General features: G+C 46.1%; 1 protein-coding gene across 2 annotated transcripts in view; it reads left to right on the forward strand.

Annotated features, from left to right (window-relative positions):
• The window catches only part of MEIS3 (Meis homeobox 3), a 34,073-nt gene extending 18,956 nt beyond the window's left edge, over positions 1-15,117 (forward strand). Inside the window, exons 8-13 of one of the 2 annotated variants that reach the window (XM_040442512.1) lie at positions 7,225-7,370; positions 10,462-10,538; positions 11,404-11,462; positions 11,558-11,647; positions 12,189-12,276; positions 14,733-14,861. In XM_040442512.1, the coding sequence (XP_040298446.1) occupies positions 7,225-7,370; positions 10,462-10,538; positions 11,404-11,462; positions 11,558-11,647; positions 12,189-12,247 (431 nt within the window). In that variant the 3' untranslated portion in view covers positions 12,248-12,276; positions 14,733-14,861. Of the gene's footprint in view, positions 1-7,224; positions 7,371-10,461; positions 10,539-11,403; positions 11,463-11,557; positions 11,648-12,188; positions 12,277-14,732 lie in introns of both variants that reach the window. The other variant, XM_040442511.1, reaches the window with a different exon arrangement.
• The last annotated feature ends 3,171 nt before the right edge of the window (positions 15,118-18,288 follow it).

The raw sequence follows: 18,288 nt of genomic DNA on the forward strand, positions 1-18,288 counted from the left end.
CGGGTGCGATGACAGGGAGTGACCATTGCGCCACCCCCCGTCTTTGTACCCCTCAGATGCCGTGTTCATACATGATCGCGGCATCTGTTATTAATAACAGAGTGTAAAATAAAATTATAATACTTACCTGATCCATTTGCTTGCAACGAGTCGGCCACCGCCATCTTGCTTAAAAGGTCTGGCGGTGTGGTGATGTCATATGGGATTTTGGCCAAGATCTTCAAGTAAGATGATGGCGGCCGGCCCATCGCGAGCAAATGGATCAAGTAAGTATGTTTTTTTAGTTTTTTTACACTATTTCAGGTTAAATTGATTTGCTACCGCGAGGAAATTCGGCTTTGCACCTAATCGAATTCATCCTGAAATTCGGATCAGACTTCGATTCGCTCATCACTAAAGCCTAATGCACACGTCCGTGGAACACGGACTGTGAGATACCGGCCTGAATTCCTGCTGAGTGCAGGAGCGCATGGCGTCATCGGTTGCTATGACGCTGTGCACTTCGTGCCGCCGCTGCTGTACAGTAATGCACTCGCATAGATCATATGAGTGTATTACTGTACAGCAGCGGCGGCACGAAGTGCACAGCGTCATAGCAACCGATGACGCCATGCGCTCCTGCACTCAGCAGGAATTCAGGCCGGTATCTCACAGTCCGTGTGCATGAGGCCTTAGGCTACTTTCACACTCGCGTTTGGGGCGGATCCGTCATGGATCTGCACAGACGGATCCGTTCAGATAATACAACTGTCTGCATCCGTTCAGAACGGATCCGTTTGTATTATCTTTAACATAGCCAAGACGGATCCGTCTTGAACACCATTGAAAGTCAATGAAGGACGGATCCCTTTTCTATTGTGTCATACGTCCCCAGTGACTTACATTGTGTGCCAGGACGGATCCGTTTGGCTCAGTTTCGTCAGACGGACACCAAAACGCTGCAGGCAGCGTTTTGGTGTCCGCCCTCCAAAGCGGAATGGAGACGGAACGGAGGCAAACTGATGCATTCTGAGCGGATCCTTATCCATTCAGGATGCATTAGGGCAAAACCGATCCGTTTTGGACCACTTATGGGAGCCCTGAACGGATCTCACATACGGAAACCAAAACGCCAGTGTGAAAGTAGCCTAAATCAGCACATTAAAGGGATTGTCCATCATACCCTTCTGCATACTGTTATAGAGGGATTGTTCCACCCGAGCCCTTCCCCCTTTATCAGCCATAGCAGAAAACCATCACGAAGAGCGGTTCCCAGTCTGGAAGACTTGGCTGAGATGGGTGCAGTGTAATATCACACTTTTGCAGGGATCAGAGGCATAGTAATAGATTTATGCAAATTAAGCTAAGGCAGGGTTCAACCACCTCCGACACTCCATCTGTGGTGAGACTACTACTCCCAGCATCTCGGAACTCCCATAGAAGTGACTGGAGCATGCTGGGTGTTGCAGTGGAGTGCCAGAGCTTGCTGACCCCTGGGCTAAGGTCACACTGTGTATATTTGCTGGGTAAAGCACCTCCTGCATACCGTTAGCGTTTGCATAGCCCTCCGTTTACAGATGAACATCCTTTTGACCTCCATCTGGCCGGCATGAAATTCTGGTGTTCTGTTCGGGGCATAGGATTGCCGTATCGGGAGACTGCCGGCACCCGATGGATCCAATTCGCCTATAATGGGGTCAGGCATGAGTACTGGCATTCTGCCAGACAAATCTCCACTGCATGCAGTATTCTCTTCTTATGCCATAGCAAAATATCGGAATTTCATGCGCCAATGTGAACGTAGCCTTAGACAACCCACATTTAGAGAAAAAGTTCCTACATGAAGTGTTTACATTAATGGACATGACCTGAACCATGTGGAGGAATATTGTTATCACTGATCTATGGTCACGACTGACAATCTAATGAAATGTACAATGGTAAAGGGCTCGAGTTCCCATCCGAGGCCTGCCAGGAAGAGTGGTGACGCTCTCCCCCAAAAAACACTGATCACAATTAAATTTAAGGAAATTCTTTTTGCATTATATTCTCATATTCTGTGGTTTCCAGCCTCTTGGGAATCTTTCTTTTTCCACAAAAGTCATTGTGTAGACCTCTAAGAATGATTTGCAAGCAGCCGCAGATCCTTGAGTTGGGGGGTGGGCACCGAGCCTCGGCCAGGGACAATTGGGGAAAGGCAGCTGCATTTTGAGTTGGTCATGAAGGCATTTCAGTGTTTACTTATAGATCAGGATGACTGATATGGTAATTAGGAGCGGGATTCCAGCACTCAGCCTAGAATGGTGACTGGGGAAGTGCTTGAGTGAGGGGCCACAGCGAGGTAGATCATACTACAAGAGATCCCAGTGATAAGCCTCTTCATGGTCACCGTCCGTTCTTCTTCCGTAATCGCACGTAAACCCCCAACATCTCAGCGCACATCGGTAGGGGATCTAGCCCCTTCTTATTAATGGACACATGTCTATGTGCTTCTGTAAGTGAAATCACAGCTAGCTTCTTTCCTTGTGCCAAATCCAGGCCCCTTCTCTCATTGCACCACCCGCCCCTTTGCTCTCCAACTTCAAGGTCATCAGATAACTGTGCAGAGCCAGTTCTGTGCCTTAACTGGGCTGCCGAAGAAGTTTTTTTTTTTCCCTTTCCATCTGTGTGCGACCTCTCATTCATAAATCTCCGCACCCCCCCCCTTCATAGCCCAACACTACAACCCCCCCTTTCCGCTTTCTTCTTCTTCATGCTGCTGCACTGTGTGTCTGCTTCATTGACTCGCAGCAAGGGTTGCTATAAAGCCACAGGGAGTGTTGGTTAATCACAGAATAATCCTAAGGGGGGGCCCTGTATCCAAGCCCCCAGATCTGCACTCTCTCCCACCGCAGCAGCACCGCCGCCACCCTCTCCCGTCTTCCAGTCGCTCCTTGCAGTATGTAAACTGGATTAGTGTAAAATAAACAAGCCGAGCAGACGTGCGCTGGCTGCTTCCACGAGCCGCCGTTTTCGCTCAGACCTCGGGGTAGCTGTAGATGGGCACGTCCATCTTGAAAGAAGCAAATACAAGGAGCAAATGCCAAGACCCGGCGCTTGGATGACCTCCCAAGCATGGCGCCTATCTGGTGTACGGTCAACGTCAGATTATGCTTTGCCCTGTAATGAAGGGCAGTAATGAGCCCCGTGATCATGTGGACACGCCGGATTATCTTGGGCTGTTCGCTATGTAATTATAGAGTAGTAATGGTTCCAATTATCTGTTGATCAGGATAGATTGAGTTATCTTGAGTCCTCTATTCAATGAAGCGGGAGGCAGAATGGCTTTCCATAAACCTAAGATTGGAGCTGATTAGGTTATATACAATGCTGGCAGATCTCTGGTCAGGGCACAGATCTGGCGGGTTAAGGGTCTGTTCACGTTTGTTTTGCTTTTCGTTCAGCACATGCGTCAGGAACACTCCACGACGAACCTATCGATAGGCCCTTTTTGGGGTAGGCTGTAGGAAAGTGTAGTCTGCTATGCTTTCTTATACCTAGTAAACCAAGCATATATGGTTTTTACAATGGGATGCAATGAATGCCTATATAGCAGGGATCAGCAACCGTCAGCACTCCGGCTGCCATGAAACTACAACTCCCAGCATGCAAACATGCTTGGTTGTTCTTCTAACTCCCCTAGAAGTGAATGAAGCATTCTGGGAGTTGTAGTTTCTGAACAGCTGGAGGGCCGGAGGTTGCTGATCCCCCTGCTCTATAGTATATGCAGAGAGGTATCTCCCAAGAAAGAGAACCATCTCGCCAGCGCCACCTATTGGAGATGGCTCCGTACGTGTCCAGATATGACTTTTCAACAAACACTTCCAATAGGTCTCGCTGGCGAGATGCTTCTCTTTCCTTGGGAGATACCTCTTTGCATATTTGTTTCCCAAACAATGGAGAATGTCCAGTAAGTCTCCATTCAGGACTGATCTCTTTAAAGGGAACCTGTCACCGAGCTAGCGCATGCGCAGTGTCGTCATAGTGTTTCTTCCCTGTGCTGGCATCAGCCTCAGGGAACGAACTGCGCATGCGCTAGCTCGCGCATCGCAAGTATACGGCGCTCTAGCTTTCCGATGTCGGGGAGCAAGGAGGAGATTCTGAGGATGCGGGCGGTGCTGGGCTCCTTCAAGCTGGACTCATCTCAGGGACAGGACGACTCATCTCAGGGACTGGACTCATCTCAGGGACTGGACTCATCTCAGGGGCTGGACTCCTCTCAGGGACTGGACTCATCTCAGGGGCTGGACTCATCTCAGGGGCTGGACTCATCTCAGGGGCTGGACTCATCTCAGGGGCTGGACTCCTCTCAGGGACAGGACTCCTCTCAGGGACAGGACTCATCTCAGGGACAGGACTCATCTCGGGGACAGGACTCATCTCGGGGACTGGACTCATCTCAGGGACAGGACTCATCTCAGGGACAGGACTCATCTCAGGGACAGGACTCATCTCAGGGACAGGACTCATCTCAGGGACAGGACTCATCTCGGGGACAGGACTCATCTCGGGGACAGGACTCATCTCAGGGACAGGACTCCTCTCAGGGACAGGACTCATCTCAGGGACAGGACTCCTCTCGGGGACAGGACTCATCTCGGGGACAGGACTCATCTCAGGGACAGGACTCATCTCGGGGACAGGACTCATCTCAGGGACAGGACTCCACTCAGGGACAGGATTAATCTCGGGGACAGGACTCATCTCAGGGACAGGACTCATCTCGGGGACTGGACTCATCTCGGGGACAGGACTCATCTCAGGGACAGGACTCATCTCAGGTTAATTTGCATATGTATCAAGTCGTTTTTTTTTTTTTACAAAATAAAAGCACACAGAGCTATGGGGACTGGGTATTGCGGATGTGCTAGCGGCCATCTAGCAACCCATGTCCTCAGCTCTATACCCAAAATCCCGGTGACAGGTTCCCTTTAAGCAGATTCAGGACCCTGCTTATAGAGTGATATACATTAGAGGCTTCCTTCCGAGGATTACAAACCAAAAAACGAAGCGTGGACAGAACCAAAGACCTAATTTTTGAACACAATATCAGGCAGGCAGAATTGTGACCACTGAAATTCGGAGAAAGATGTCCCCCTGTCCCCCCTCCCCAAATCGGTTTCCATAATGTTGGATTTAGTCCATCCCTATGTCCCCTCGTACTCCACCCCAGCATCTCCCTACCTGACCCAGGCACATTAGAGTGTCCTCCCCGACATAAAAAGCCTTTGTTCTTGGTCTTTCCTAAGTTTATGAAAATTCATCAGCCGGCGATGATTTTGCATATGGAAGCAGAGCGGATAATGGGGCGTTGTGGAGGTGAGGGGAGGGAAGCAATTCTGTGTAACACGGGGCAGAGCAGACGCAGGCTCTGATGCATAATTTACTTCCCCTCCAGGCAAGCTTTTAAGCCTCTCTTTTGCCGCAGGTTATAGGAGCTGAGCAGCTGTTATATGGTCCCCCCTGTCCTCCTCCTCTCTGATTTATGTTTAAAAGACAGGATAGATTGTATGCGCAGAGCCAGGCCAACAGAGAGCTCACCGGACATCCCGAACAGAACCACTCCTGGTGAGGTGGACGGCCCAAATCAAGGGCTCAGTCCATTTCTCTCTTGGCCCCATTTCTAGTAAGGGACACCTTTTACCATGTTGCATCTTTGCAGTATCAAAGTATGGTTACCACTCCTGTAATGAAGGTTGCACAGGGAGATCTCCCTACATGATGGACATGAAACTTCCACTAAGGGAGTCCAAGCATGGGCAGATGTCTTATAGGAAAGTATCGAGACATCTGCCCATGCCCTGGGGCACGGACTATGAAAGATAGAGATTGCTGTATTCATATTTTTTAATTCCAACTTTTGGAACCAGTGTTGCAGATCATACATATGAAATGATTAATGGTCATTTATGAAAAAAAAACTTTTTTTATTTTAGTTTTTTTTTTACCATACAATCACGGAATATTTGTGCATTTAATATCATACGTGTCCATACATTAGGTTTGTGCCTCCATGTCTGCCATCAACCTTGACAAAGGGTTATGTCCTGTGTTTAAAGCCTTATTCACACGTCAGTGACTTCCGCACCTGGTTTTGGCTCAAAATCACTGATGGGAATCACTGACCGAATACTGATTGTGTGAATAAGGCATAAGGCCTCATACACACAACCATATTTTTTGCGGCTAGCACACTGACTTATTCATTTCTATGGGGCCATGCACACAGCTGTATTTTTTGCGGATCTGTCTTGCCGTTCTGTAAATGATAGAACATGTCCTATTCTGGTTCTCTTTGCGGATGACAATAGTCATTTCTTATTGATGGGAGAGAGAAAAATGCAGATTGCACAAGGAAAATATCCATATGTTGCAGAGCAAAACACAGACATACCTGTGTGCATGAAGCCGAAGTAACTTCAGTATGGTATCATCCAATGGCTTGAGGACATGTATGTATGGGGCAAAGGACTCGCTTGCCTCCAGGGGAGGACTGTACATATACCCTACAGGGGAATTTCTCAGTGGGCCGATGCCCAGAAGGGCACCCAAGCTCTCCTCACGGCTGCCAGCTGGGTATGTAACAATCTGATTCTGTCCTATGCACCTGGCCAGCAGATGCAGGTGCCCTCCTGAATTCCTCAGGACGGCAATACAGTTGAATACTGCAGTGCGGGCAGCAGTATTTTGTGCTGCACTATGGTATTTGGTTCTGCTGGGGCAGTATTTTGTTGCACTTTGGTATTTGGTTCTGCTGGGGCGGTATTTTGTTGCACTTTGGTATTTGGTTCTGCTGGGGCAGTATTTTGTTGTACTTTGGTATTTGGTTCTGCTGGGGCGGTATATTGTCCCTTTACGTTGTGACTATCCCCCCAAGGAGTAAAAACTCCACAAATTACCATATTTTATCGAGGTCAGTGACGCTAAAACTTGCGCAGACTTGGCTCTTACCGCCATCACTTCTGACAGTTCAGGCGACCACTAATTTATCCAACTCCAATCACGATGGGAAGCAAATTTACACGCCAATGAAATCAGCATTGTGGCGCTCATCGCACTGTAATTGGCAGATTGGATAGCATCGCCCCTCCCTATGCTAAATGAGTGTTGGGAAGTCTGTGATATCACAAGGTTCAATGCTGGCAGGAGTGACGCACTGTAGTAGCCAATATAATAACCTGCGTGTTATGTTTTTTTGCCCTTTAGGTGACTGTCTAGACAACAGTGTGGCCTCACCCAGCACGGGGGACGACGATGAATTAGACAGGGACAAAAAGAGGAACAAGAAAAGGGGCATTTTCCCTAAAGTTGCCACAAACATAATGAGGGCGTGGCTCTTCCAGCACCTTTCGGTAAGTACGCTGGTGACACTCATCCGTATCTAAGGGTACATGGTTGTAGTCTTGGCGATTTTAGATTTAAATGACAATGGCTGTACGCTTGCACAGCTCTAATTTATGGAGATTGAAGGGTTACTTTTATCAACATTTCACCTATCCACAGGATAAGTGATAAATGTAGAATCTGATCGCTGGAACCCCCATCGACAGGGGTGGACTGGGAACTTAAAGTGGCCCTGGAAAAAAAGCGAAAGTGTCCCCATGTAGACAGAGGCAACAGAAGTAGGCGGAGTCAGCAATATCAAAATTCTAAATACCGCCCCAGCAGAACCAAATACCACAGTGAAGCACAAAATACTGCTACCCCTGCTACAGTATTCAACTGTATCATCCTCCTGAGGATGGCCAGATACATAAGTACCTAATGCTCCTAGCATTAATTAATGCTGAGAGGATCAGATATACCCGGACAGCGGCCGTGAGAAGAGCTTGGGTGCCCCCCTGTGCATTGGCCAGCGGGAAATTTCCCTGTAGGGTCTATAGCCAATTTGCCCCTGCCCATTGATCACGAAAACAGATCTCCCGAGTCCCCTGGGCTCTCTATTCACTTAAATGGGACTGCCTGGGATAAGTGAGCATTGTACTCGGAAGACCCATACATGCATTTTGCAGAATCCTGCACGGAGTAGGTCCTTTCCCTATCTGTAACGCTTCAAATTTAACCCTCCCTTGATTTCAATCGATATCTCCTCCTCAGTGCTCCTTCATAGTAGATATTAACAGTGCAGACCCAATTAAAAATTGCTAAAGTGCAGCATAAAAGCTCAGAATCTCTGCTGTAACTACCCATGAAGTCAGCCCCAGGCAAAATCTCTGCTAGCGGAGTGCACAGAAACAATTAGTCAGAACGGGGCCTGTCCCTGCCTAGTTAAACAAAGCAGAGTTAATGAACGCTGACCAATTAGTTACTAATTGACGAAGCTATAAACCTATTAGAAGCTGGTAAACGGGTAATCAATTCTAGGTAATTACCCTGAACCTGCTTAGCGCCAGGCACCGAGCAGAGAGAGTCAACTGCTGAATATCTTCGGCTGACGGGGCTCGAACATCGCATAGCTTTTATACGTGCTCTTTCAACATTAGGTGGGATACATGATGATATGGTGACCATATGGACCTTACTAACCTGGTCAGTAGTGATCGCTACAGAAGAGGGAAGGATCATGTTCTTCACGTGCCAATATATTTAATAAAATATGGCAAATAACAGCGTGAAAGATATCCCTAAAACATGATAAACATCCACATCAAGTGATGTCAGCATCAGATGGGGTTATCTGCTTGACCTAATGTAGTGTCTGGACTACACATTATGTCAGAACCTTGACCCACTGGAGGCTCCTCTCCAGTTCAAGCAACAGATGGGGTTGTCTGCTTGACCAAACGTAGTGTCTGGACTCCACATTATGTCAGAACCTGGAGTGACTGGAGGGTTCTTTCTAGTCCAAACATTAGATGGGTTGTCTGCTTGACCAAACGTAGTGTCTGGACTCCACATTATGTCAGAACCTGGAGTGACTGGAGGGTTCTTTCCAGTCCAAACATCAGATGGGTTGTCTGGTTGACCTCATGTAGTGGATGAACTCCACATTATGTCAGAACCTTGACCGGCTGGAGGCTAATCTCCAGTCCAAGCATGAGATGGGGTTGTCTGCTTGACCTCATGATCGGGACTCCACATTGTGTCAGAATCTGGACCCATTGGATGCTTCCCTCAGTCCAGGCATGTTGGAAAATGCAGTCAGAAGATTGCCGCCAACAACTTATACAGTATATCCTTTTCCTAATATAATAGACATGTATTTCCATAGGAGATGTTTTGAACCTAAGGATACGGCCACTGGTAGGTCGTGTTTTGTGACAGAAAGCCATGCTGCCTTGTGGTTTTACTTTGGGTAATTAATTGTTAATGGTCATATGGCTCTGTGGATAAAATTGTATGTAGGAGTGTGATTTTGAACATGTTCGTGGCTCTACCCCAAATCTATCACAAGATTTTATGCATCAGATTTCTACATGTGATTTTTATTTTTATATTTTTTGAAGGATCAGGAAGAGCTATCATTATTTCCTTTAAAAAAAAAAATCCTTAAAAACAAAACTGGGAAAAAAGCACTACAAATTGTATTATTCAAACACAAAAAATGAGATGGACAGTTCACATTTTCACTGCAATCCAGGCACATCTTATTTCGAGCACTTGGGAGAAATGTGTTGCGTTCCCCATGATCTACCAGAGACGTAAATAAACAAGGCTCGGTTCCACGGTTGAAAGCCAAAAAAGTTTGTTACACAACAAATATTTGTGAATTATCAAAGCCGCGGCCCGGTAACCCTGAACGACCATTTAGATCTGTGTGTTCTCCCGCCTCCCTGCTTTCATTCGGGCAAGCTTTTTTGGCCTAGGGTCTGTCTAGGCCTGAACTTAGGCCCTTCATCTGTCACTAAGCTGTCAAGCGAAGGTCTCTGTTCAACTGCCACCTAAGACCCCCAACCTCATCCATCATTGCTGACCTTGACAGGTCCATGGAGCTTTTTTTGTCATTTTAAGGCCTTCTAATCAAGCAGCGGGCCAGTTGCACATTTCCTGGGTCCCTGGAAAAGAAAGCAATGCTTGTGTGAGTCCCATCTGTCCTAGATCTAGGAAGGATACCATGAAGAAAAATAGCCCAACCCCCCCCCCCCCCAGCCTTTAACAAACCAGATGGTCCCACGTTTTATTAGAAGAACCTTGGATTATCTTCAATTCATCAGTAGAAGGTCTAATGGACAAGTGGTGCTTTAATAAACTGGTTAATTTGCCCTTTGCACACAATACATATGGAGAAAAAAAATCCATGTTATGGGGACAGAAGGTCTGTATGACAACATCTCTGGCCTTTTTAACCAAAGATGAGGCCACCTAAGCACTTGACAGTATTATGCCGGGGACATTATGTTTATTTAGGGGGAGATTCATTCTATTTTTTAAATAATGTAATTTTTTAGTGTTTTTGAAATTCAGCCAAATCCTTAAATTTGTTCTTTTTCTTCCCCCATAAAGCATCCCTATCCCTCAGAAGAACAAAAGAAACAGCTGGCGCAGGACACCGGCCTCACGATACTACAAGTCAATAATTGGTAAGAAACTTGTCTATCTCGCCATGCAACCTGTTTGAAACGTGCACCAAGCAGCCATATTGGGGTCGACCTAGTCTTCGCCTTCAATTTTGATTGGTGGGATTTGTGGTCTGCAGATAATTGTACGTCAGGAACGAGTGTCATTCATTATTATAGTGTTAAAAAGGTTTCCTGAGAGTGCAGTATTGATGACCTCTCCTCAGGACTCCCTATACCCCCACCAATCAGCTGTTTAGAGAGGCCATGCTTCAGCTTCTTCCTAGGCCAGTGATGTCACGTTTCTTGGTCACATGGCTTAGGCGCAGTTCAGTCCCTTTCAAGTGAATGGGGCTGAGCTGCAATACCAAGCACAGCCACTACACAATGTACGGCGCTGTGCTTGGTATACTCCTCAGAGCACCTAAACCTCTTCAAACAGATGATCAGCCATGGTTCTGGGAGTCAGACCCTTCACAGCATCGTATATTGATGAACTGTCTTGAGTATAGGTCATCAATATTGTACTTCCGACAAACCCCTTTAAGAGGGGTTATCCAGTCTAGAAAACGTTTCCATATAAAAGATCCCTTGATGATCACCTGTTATTGGTATGAGAAAAAGCTGGCTAGTCTTGAAATCAATGGACTGTCCACTTCATGCAAAAGCTGGGTCTGCAGGCTCTTTGCAGTGGCTCTCCAGTTAGAGCCAATTGGGGGGTTCCTCTTATTGACGTCCATAAGCCCTAAAAGGACGTGAAACAAGGGAAACTTAAGAAACCGTTGACCTCCTGAATGTTACAGGGACATGACACACTCTAAAGGGTTTGGATTAGAAATATATGGGCAAATTTCTAAAAACGTAATGTGTTATTCCCGTTAATTTCCAGGTTTATTAATGCAAGAAGACGAATCGTCCAACCAATGATTGACCAATCAAATCGAACAGGTAAAGGCTGTGTTATCTACTAAACAAACTAATGTCTTTTACTTCTTGCGCCTAGTCAGGTGAAGTCTAAAGCGATCCTTTTTCTCTCTATACAGGTCAGGGTGGTGCCCCCTATAGTCCAGATGGTCAGAATATTGGGGGATACGTTATGGATGGCCAGCAACACATGGGAATCCGCCCACCAGGTGAGCACCAAGGCAAGGGTAGAAATACGCTATTCATTCTAGTTAATGGGGAGCACACAACTAGAGTCAGGATAGTGCCGTCCGTACACCGGGAGGGGTTCTGGCGGCTTTACCATCCTATAAGAATGAGTAATGCTTACATATAGAACAGTAGTTAGGAACCAGAGGTTCTCCAGCCGTTGTGAAACCAAAGCCCCCCCATTGGCCTAGCCTTCTCAGTGCAGGCTAGGAGTTGTAGTTCCCTTAGGTTGTAGAGACAGACACAAACGTTCTTGCATAAGGTAGCAACCTGTTGAACAACGTCCAGAATTCCCACTGGAGCATTCAATGTGCCTGGTGAGACGTTGGGGTAACCAACCAATGCATTGACCGCCACAGTGACTAGGTTTTTAATACTTCTTATACAAATGTGCCAACTGTTGGAGACTATTCTAATAGATCATGATTTCATACATGGGGTAGGCCAGGTGACACACTGCATGTGGGCGCTGGTGGTGCCACAGTGGTCTTCTTGTGGTCTTAGTTGCCTGTCTTCCCTTAGGAGCGATGGGAGGATTAGGCATGGCCGTAGGTATGGAAGGGCAGTGGCACTACATGTAACCCCCTGCCATCTTTCTGGTACTAGGGATGTAAGTAAATATTTCTATATATATTTGTATTTTGACCTGAAATGGGGAGGGACGCGTGCCTGTCAATCACAACAACCCCCCCTTATCATCATAAGCACACGTCACCCTCGTCATGTAATGAGTGAATGATAACACGTGTCACATGCATGACCATCACTGCATGTGTGTTACCAGGGTTTGCAAGTGAAATGGTGGCACAACCCTACCTCCCTCCGGTTCTCCAGCTGTTGTGAAACCATAAGACCCAACATCCTATGAAAGTTGCCGGATGTTAGAGCATGTTGAGACTGTACATTAATATCAGATGGAGAGTCACAGGTTGCAGACCACCGGTATAGTATAGGGATTTTTTGGAAACCTTCAGTTCTCCAGTCTCTTAGTATTAGTCGGTGTCATTCCTATCCTGTCGACCAAACGGATGGCTCCTGCTTGGTCGCCACCACTTTTTCTTTTCAAGATTTTACACTTGGTCAATTTGTATAAATGTTATTTTTTACAATTGCCGTAAAATCTAAAAATAGATCAGTAAAAGTTCCTGGAGTTGTCAAAACATTCTCTTTTGGCAAATCTGAGTGACCACTAATATGGCGGTCACCGCAGCTTGCTCAGAGGTAGTCACCTAACTCCCTAGTGCTGCAGCAATCCTTACTGGAGTCTCATATTGTTGCATAACTTTGAAGATTTGCCATTTAGGATACGAGAAAATTTGGGCGACCACCACGACCTTTGTAGACCTGGAAAGGCATCCATGTTTATTTTTATTTTCATATCCAGCTTTCTCAGAAACAGATGTAGCTCAATAGAATTTTTAAAGGGGATGTCTGGGTGCATAATATTGATGACTTATCCTCAGGATAGGTCATCAATATCAGATCGGCAGGGGTGCGACTTCTGGCACCCCTACCGATGAGCTGTTCGAGGAGGCCCTGTCGCTCTGGTGAGAGCCGTGGTCTTCTCACAGCTTACCAAGCACAGCGCCATCCATTCGATAGTGGCTGTACTTGGTATTGCAGCTCAGCCCCATTCACTTGAATGGGACTGAGATGCGCCTAGACCACGTGACATGACGTCACACCTCTTCAGTGGTCTCTTCAAACAGGTGATTGCCGGGAATGCCGCAGCCAATCAGGTATTGATGACTGATCATGAGGATAGGCCGAGAATATCGAAATCCTGGAGGACCCCTTTAACTACCATAAAGGACAATAATCTTTAGGGAATTTCGCCATTCCTCCAGTTTTAAAGATTTTCACGCCCCCCCTCTCCGTATGTTAGGAAAGAGACCCTTGGATGTCTACCTGTTCCCTGTCATGTAAAGGGCTTGGGGCAGGTTCCATAAACACCACATGTGCAGTCACCAGCGGTTTTTATTAGGTGTGAAAAATAAGGGGCAGCTAGAAGACCTCGGATAAAACATGGCAGTGTAGAAGGGGAAAGGATCACCTTAGCCTAGCTGAAGACATCAGTTATGAAGAAGGAAGGAGAGAGACAGCGGGGAGGGGGGGGCCGGGGGTCTTCCCTGTGTCTCCGTGCAGCGAGAAGAAGGGGGGGTGGGGCTGCGAGGGAGAATTAGCTACAGAAGATGAGGACACAGGACCCCAGCAGGAGCTAATTGATAGGCAGCAAACTAAATAGTCCGTCTGTGGCGGCGTGTCGAATTATAGTGACTGCGCAGGTATGTAGATTTCTCTGCTTCCGAGCGGCGCTTTATCATGGGTCAGCGGAGGGCTCACTACGCTGCAGTGGGAAGTATTTCATTTTATAAATGAGGGATAATATTAACCCTCTCCGACAGCTGCAGGGAAGGCTTCCATTGTACTGGCTTGAACATTCGAGGAATCGGCCAAGGAGGTGGAATCCCTCCGAAACTGGATTTAATCTGTTTTAACCCAGGGTATAATGCTAAAAAAAAAAATGTATCGGTCACCTAGATGACCTCATTATAGAACTACTCTTACAGCACCTACAATGGGGTTTAGCCTCAGCATTACAAATGCCTAGAAAAGGGTGGGCGGTTAGGGCTGAAGTTGGCGCCATTTATTCTTTTTTTTTTTTTGTATACGAAAGGCAAATAAACTGAATGATCAGAGTCGTGTGACTGCATGATGTGAATGAAAACTCATATCAAAAATTGTCCCAACCAATCAGAGTCCACGTTTCATTTCTCCAGCACCATGAAAGCTGGTCTCTGATTCGTCAAGACATGTCTATTATAAATTGGGTCCGATATCTGGGTACCATTTTGAAAAGCATTTTTGAATGTATATAACTTCTCCTGATCTGTTGACATTTTAACTATTTTTGAATAATTCATTTCCCTGTAAAACCTTGTGTGGGGTGGGGGGGGGGGGTAGAGATATATGACTACATACATTTAACATAGTGATATGACTTGTTTAATTAGAGCTGAAAAGTTGATGATTTTCTTTTTTTTCTTTTTCTTTTTTGGGCTACAGGCTTCCAAGGGATCCCAGGGGATTACAGTGCGGCCCCAAGCTCGATGACCATGGGATTCCCACCGGCCGGTTACACGTCCACAATGCCCCCGCACCCAGCCGGCCTCCGTCACGGACCGTCTTTACACTCCTACCTCCCCGGGCACCCCCACCATGCCTCCATGATCTTGCCCACCGGCACCTCCCCTCACCACTTGGTGTCAGCGCAGAGCCCGGCAGACGCACTTCTGAACGGTCAAAACATAGACATTCACGCTCACTAACATTCAGCCATACCGGGTGTCAGGGTCATTTACATTTTTAACTTTTTTTCCTCCAGCTTCCAAAAAAAACGCCTTTGAACAAATCCTCAGTTCTAGCTGGACTCGTTAACCCTCAGAGGGGAAAGTGAAAAAATAATACCCTCCAGCCGAGGAGCGGCTGCAACCAGGTTAAAGATGAAAAATAAACCCTCTCTGCCGTCTTCCTAACTACTTCGCAATGTGGACCGAATAGCTGACACTCGGTGTGAGAAAAAACACTCACTGTTTAAATTTTTTTTTTTTCCCACGCACACCCTCCTACCCAAACAATTTCCCTTCCTTGGATGGACCAACATGGAACTTGAGTCTACGGACAGATGTGAACCGAAGCGTCAGATCATTGGAACTTTTTGTTTCATTTTTTTATTTTATTTTTACTACGCCATCACTTGCAGCAGGGACTAAGTTAAACTTGTACATTTTTTAATTAATATTATAATTATTTGGGTTGATAAGTGTATTGTTTTACCTGATTTTTTTTTTTATGATAAAGAAAAAGAACTTGAAAAAAAATTCCACTGTGGATGTAAATATATAATTGTATAAATATTTATAGCACTCATAAACTTCAGGGTCTGTAGAGGAATGCCTTCACTGGATTTTATTTGCTTTTATTTCAGCATTCGCTGGTTATTTTAAGGGGGGCTCCATGTTTGGACACGTCGCATAAGGCACATGTGAAATGAGAAGACTGTTTTATGTCGAATTTTACTCTAGTGAAAAGCGGGAAACCCTATAGAGTTGGGAAAGGTTAACACAACAGTCTTCTACGTTAGGCTTTCAGGCCCGTCGGACATTGGAAATTGATGCAGAATCTCGTGTTTCCATCCATGTGGTCACTGCAAGACCATAGGAAAATGGAAGGTCTTCTCTGTGGTCATCTTATTAATGTTCTTGCTTTAGGGTTTATAAAAGTGCCTTAAAGAGGACCTGACATAATATTAGTACCTGGCAGTGTAGGGCATGATCAGTAGATGTCCGTGCGCTAATTTTTTATTTTTTTTTAGATCGGCCGCTCCGTTAGGGCACTGTGCCCCTCGTTCTCTTTTGCCGCCCTGTATGCTAATTAATAGCATCAGTACAGGGAGGAGGAGTCTGCCCTGTTTCTCAAGGGTCGTCTCCTTCTCCCTGGCTGTGAGCTGGCCAATCACAGCGGAGAGCGTCACAACCAGGGAGGAGGTGAGAAGGAGAACACGGCCGTCTCCTCCTCCCTGTACTGATGCTTTTAATTAGCATACAGGGCGGTAAAAGAGAACGAGGGCAGCCGGTCTGGAAAAAAAAAATTGCGCGTGGACATCTACTGATCATGCCCTACTCTGTCAGGTAATAATATTGTTAGGACCAATGAAAAATCCTCTTTAAGGCCTCATGCACACGACCGTTGTTTTATTCCGTGTCCGTTGTTCCGTTTTTCGTGATTTTCTGCGGACCCATTGACTTTCAATGGGTCCGTTGAAAACTCGGCTAATGCACCGTTTGTCATCCGCGTCCGTGACCCGTGGTTCCAGTCCGTCAAAAAAATATAACCTGTCCTATTTTTTTTCACGGAAAACGGTTCGCGGACCCATTCAAGTCAATGGGACCGTGAATAAACGCGGAGGCACACAAGATTGTCATCCGCGTCCGTTTTTTTCCTATCATTTGCATGGCAAACTTGACTTAGACTTTTTTTTACTTTCCTTCATGTCTGGTGATCCTCCAAAAATAAAGGAAGACACACGGAAACAAAAACGGATCACGGAACAACGGAACCCCATTTTACGGAACACAACAACGGTCGTGTGCATGAGGCCTAAGTCATACTCCCGAGTGGTGCACTAGTGGATTTGGAGAACACCAAAGACGAGGCAGTCTAAAGATGTGTTATATTTATCGCAGTGGCTCACGTTTTATAAGTTTGGTGTATTTTTTGGTGTAACGTTATGCCACACCTGTTTCCAGCTAAGCCATAACCATTTCCGGCTAAGCTACACCCGATTTCAACTAAGCCATGCCTATTTGCCACTGTTACCCGCTTGCCAGGCCACCTTGCCAAGCGATAAAATACACAAATGTAGTACAAAGCATGGGGGCAAGATTTGGTGCAAATGAAACCAAAATTCTGGTTCATTTAGCTTAGTAAATCTCCCCTATTGTCTTGGTCACCTTGTTAAGTCTTGGCCACTTCCCAATATCACCTTCTTAAGTTGATCATATACACTCACCTAAAGAATTATTAGGAACACCTGTTCTATTTTTCATTAATGCAATTATCTAGTCAACCAATCACATGGCAGTTGCTTCAATGCATTTAGGGGGGTGGTCCTGGTCAAGACAATCTCCTGAACTCCAAACTGAATGTCAGAATGGGAAAGAAAGGTGATTTAAGCAATTTTGAGCGTTGCATGGTTGTTGGTGCCAGACGGGCCGGTCTGAGTATTTCACAATCTGCTCAGTTACTGGGATTTTCACGCACAACCATTTCTAGGGTTTACAAAGAATGGTGTGAAAAGGGAAAAACATCCAGTATGCGGCACTCCTGTGGGCAAAAATGCCTTGTGGATGCTAGAGGTCAGAGGAGAATGGGCCGACTGATTCAAGCTGATAGAAGAGCAACGTTGACTGAAATAACCTCTCGTTACAACCGAGGTATGCAGCAAAGCATTTGTGAAGCCACAACACGCACAACCTTGAGGCGGATGGGCTACAACAGCAGAAGACCCCACCGGGTACCACTCATCTCCACTACAAATAGGAAAAAGAGGCTACAATTTGCACGAGCTCACCAAAATTGGACTGTTGAAGACTGGAAAAATGTTGCCTGGTCTGATGAGTCTCGATTTCTGTTGAGACATTCAAATGGTAGATTAGAAACGAATGGACGGCACTGTGCTTCCTTTTAGGGTCCAGGTGCTTTAGATACACTTAAACTAAACCGCCTCCTAATCATGCAGATGGTCACGTGACTCGGATCGGAACCCAGTCACATGATCATGACATCATATTACTACGCAACCCGTCCAAACAAAGTTAAATCTATCAGAAGACAGAATACGGCAGAGTATGTATCTAGATCTATACATTGTTGGACATCTGAGTGATCCGTGATCAATTACAGAACCAAAAACAAACATTTTTACACAAAAATATATACTTAAATATCATACGTTCCACATATTGATTCAGATAAAACTGCTCAATGAGTATTCCTTATTGAGGCCTTTGGGGGCAAGCGTCTCAAGCCGATGGATCCAATATGCTTCACGTTGTGGAGC

The sequence above is a fragment of the Bufo bufo genome, chromosome 8, assembly GCF_905171765.1.
Source record: "Bufo bufo chromosome 8, aBufBuf1.1, whole genome shotgun sequence".
Classification (NCBI taxonomy): domain Eukaryota; kingdom Metazoa; phylum Chordata; class Amphibia; order Anura; family Bufonidae; genus Bufo; species Bufo bufo.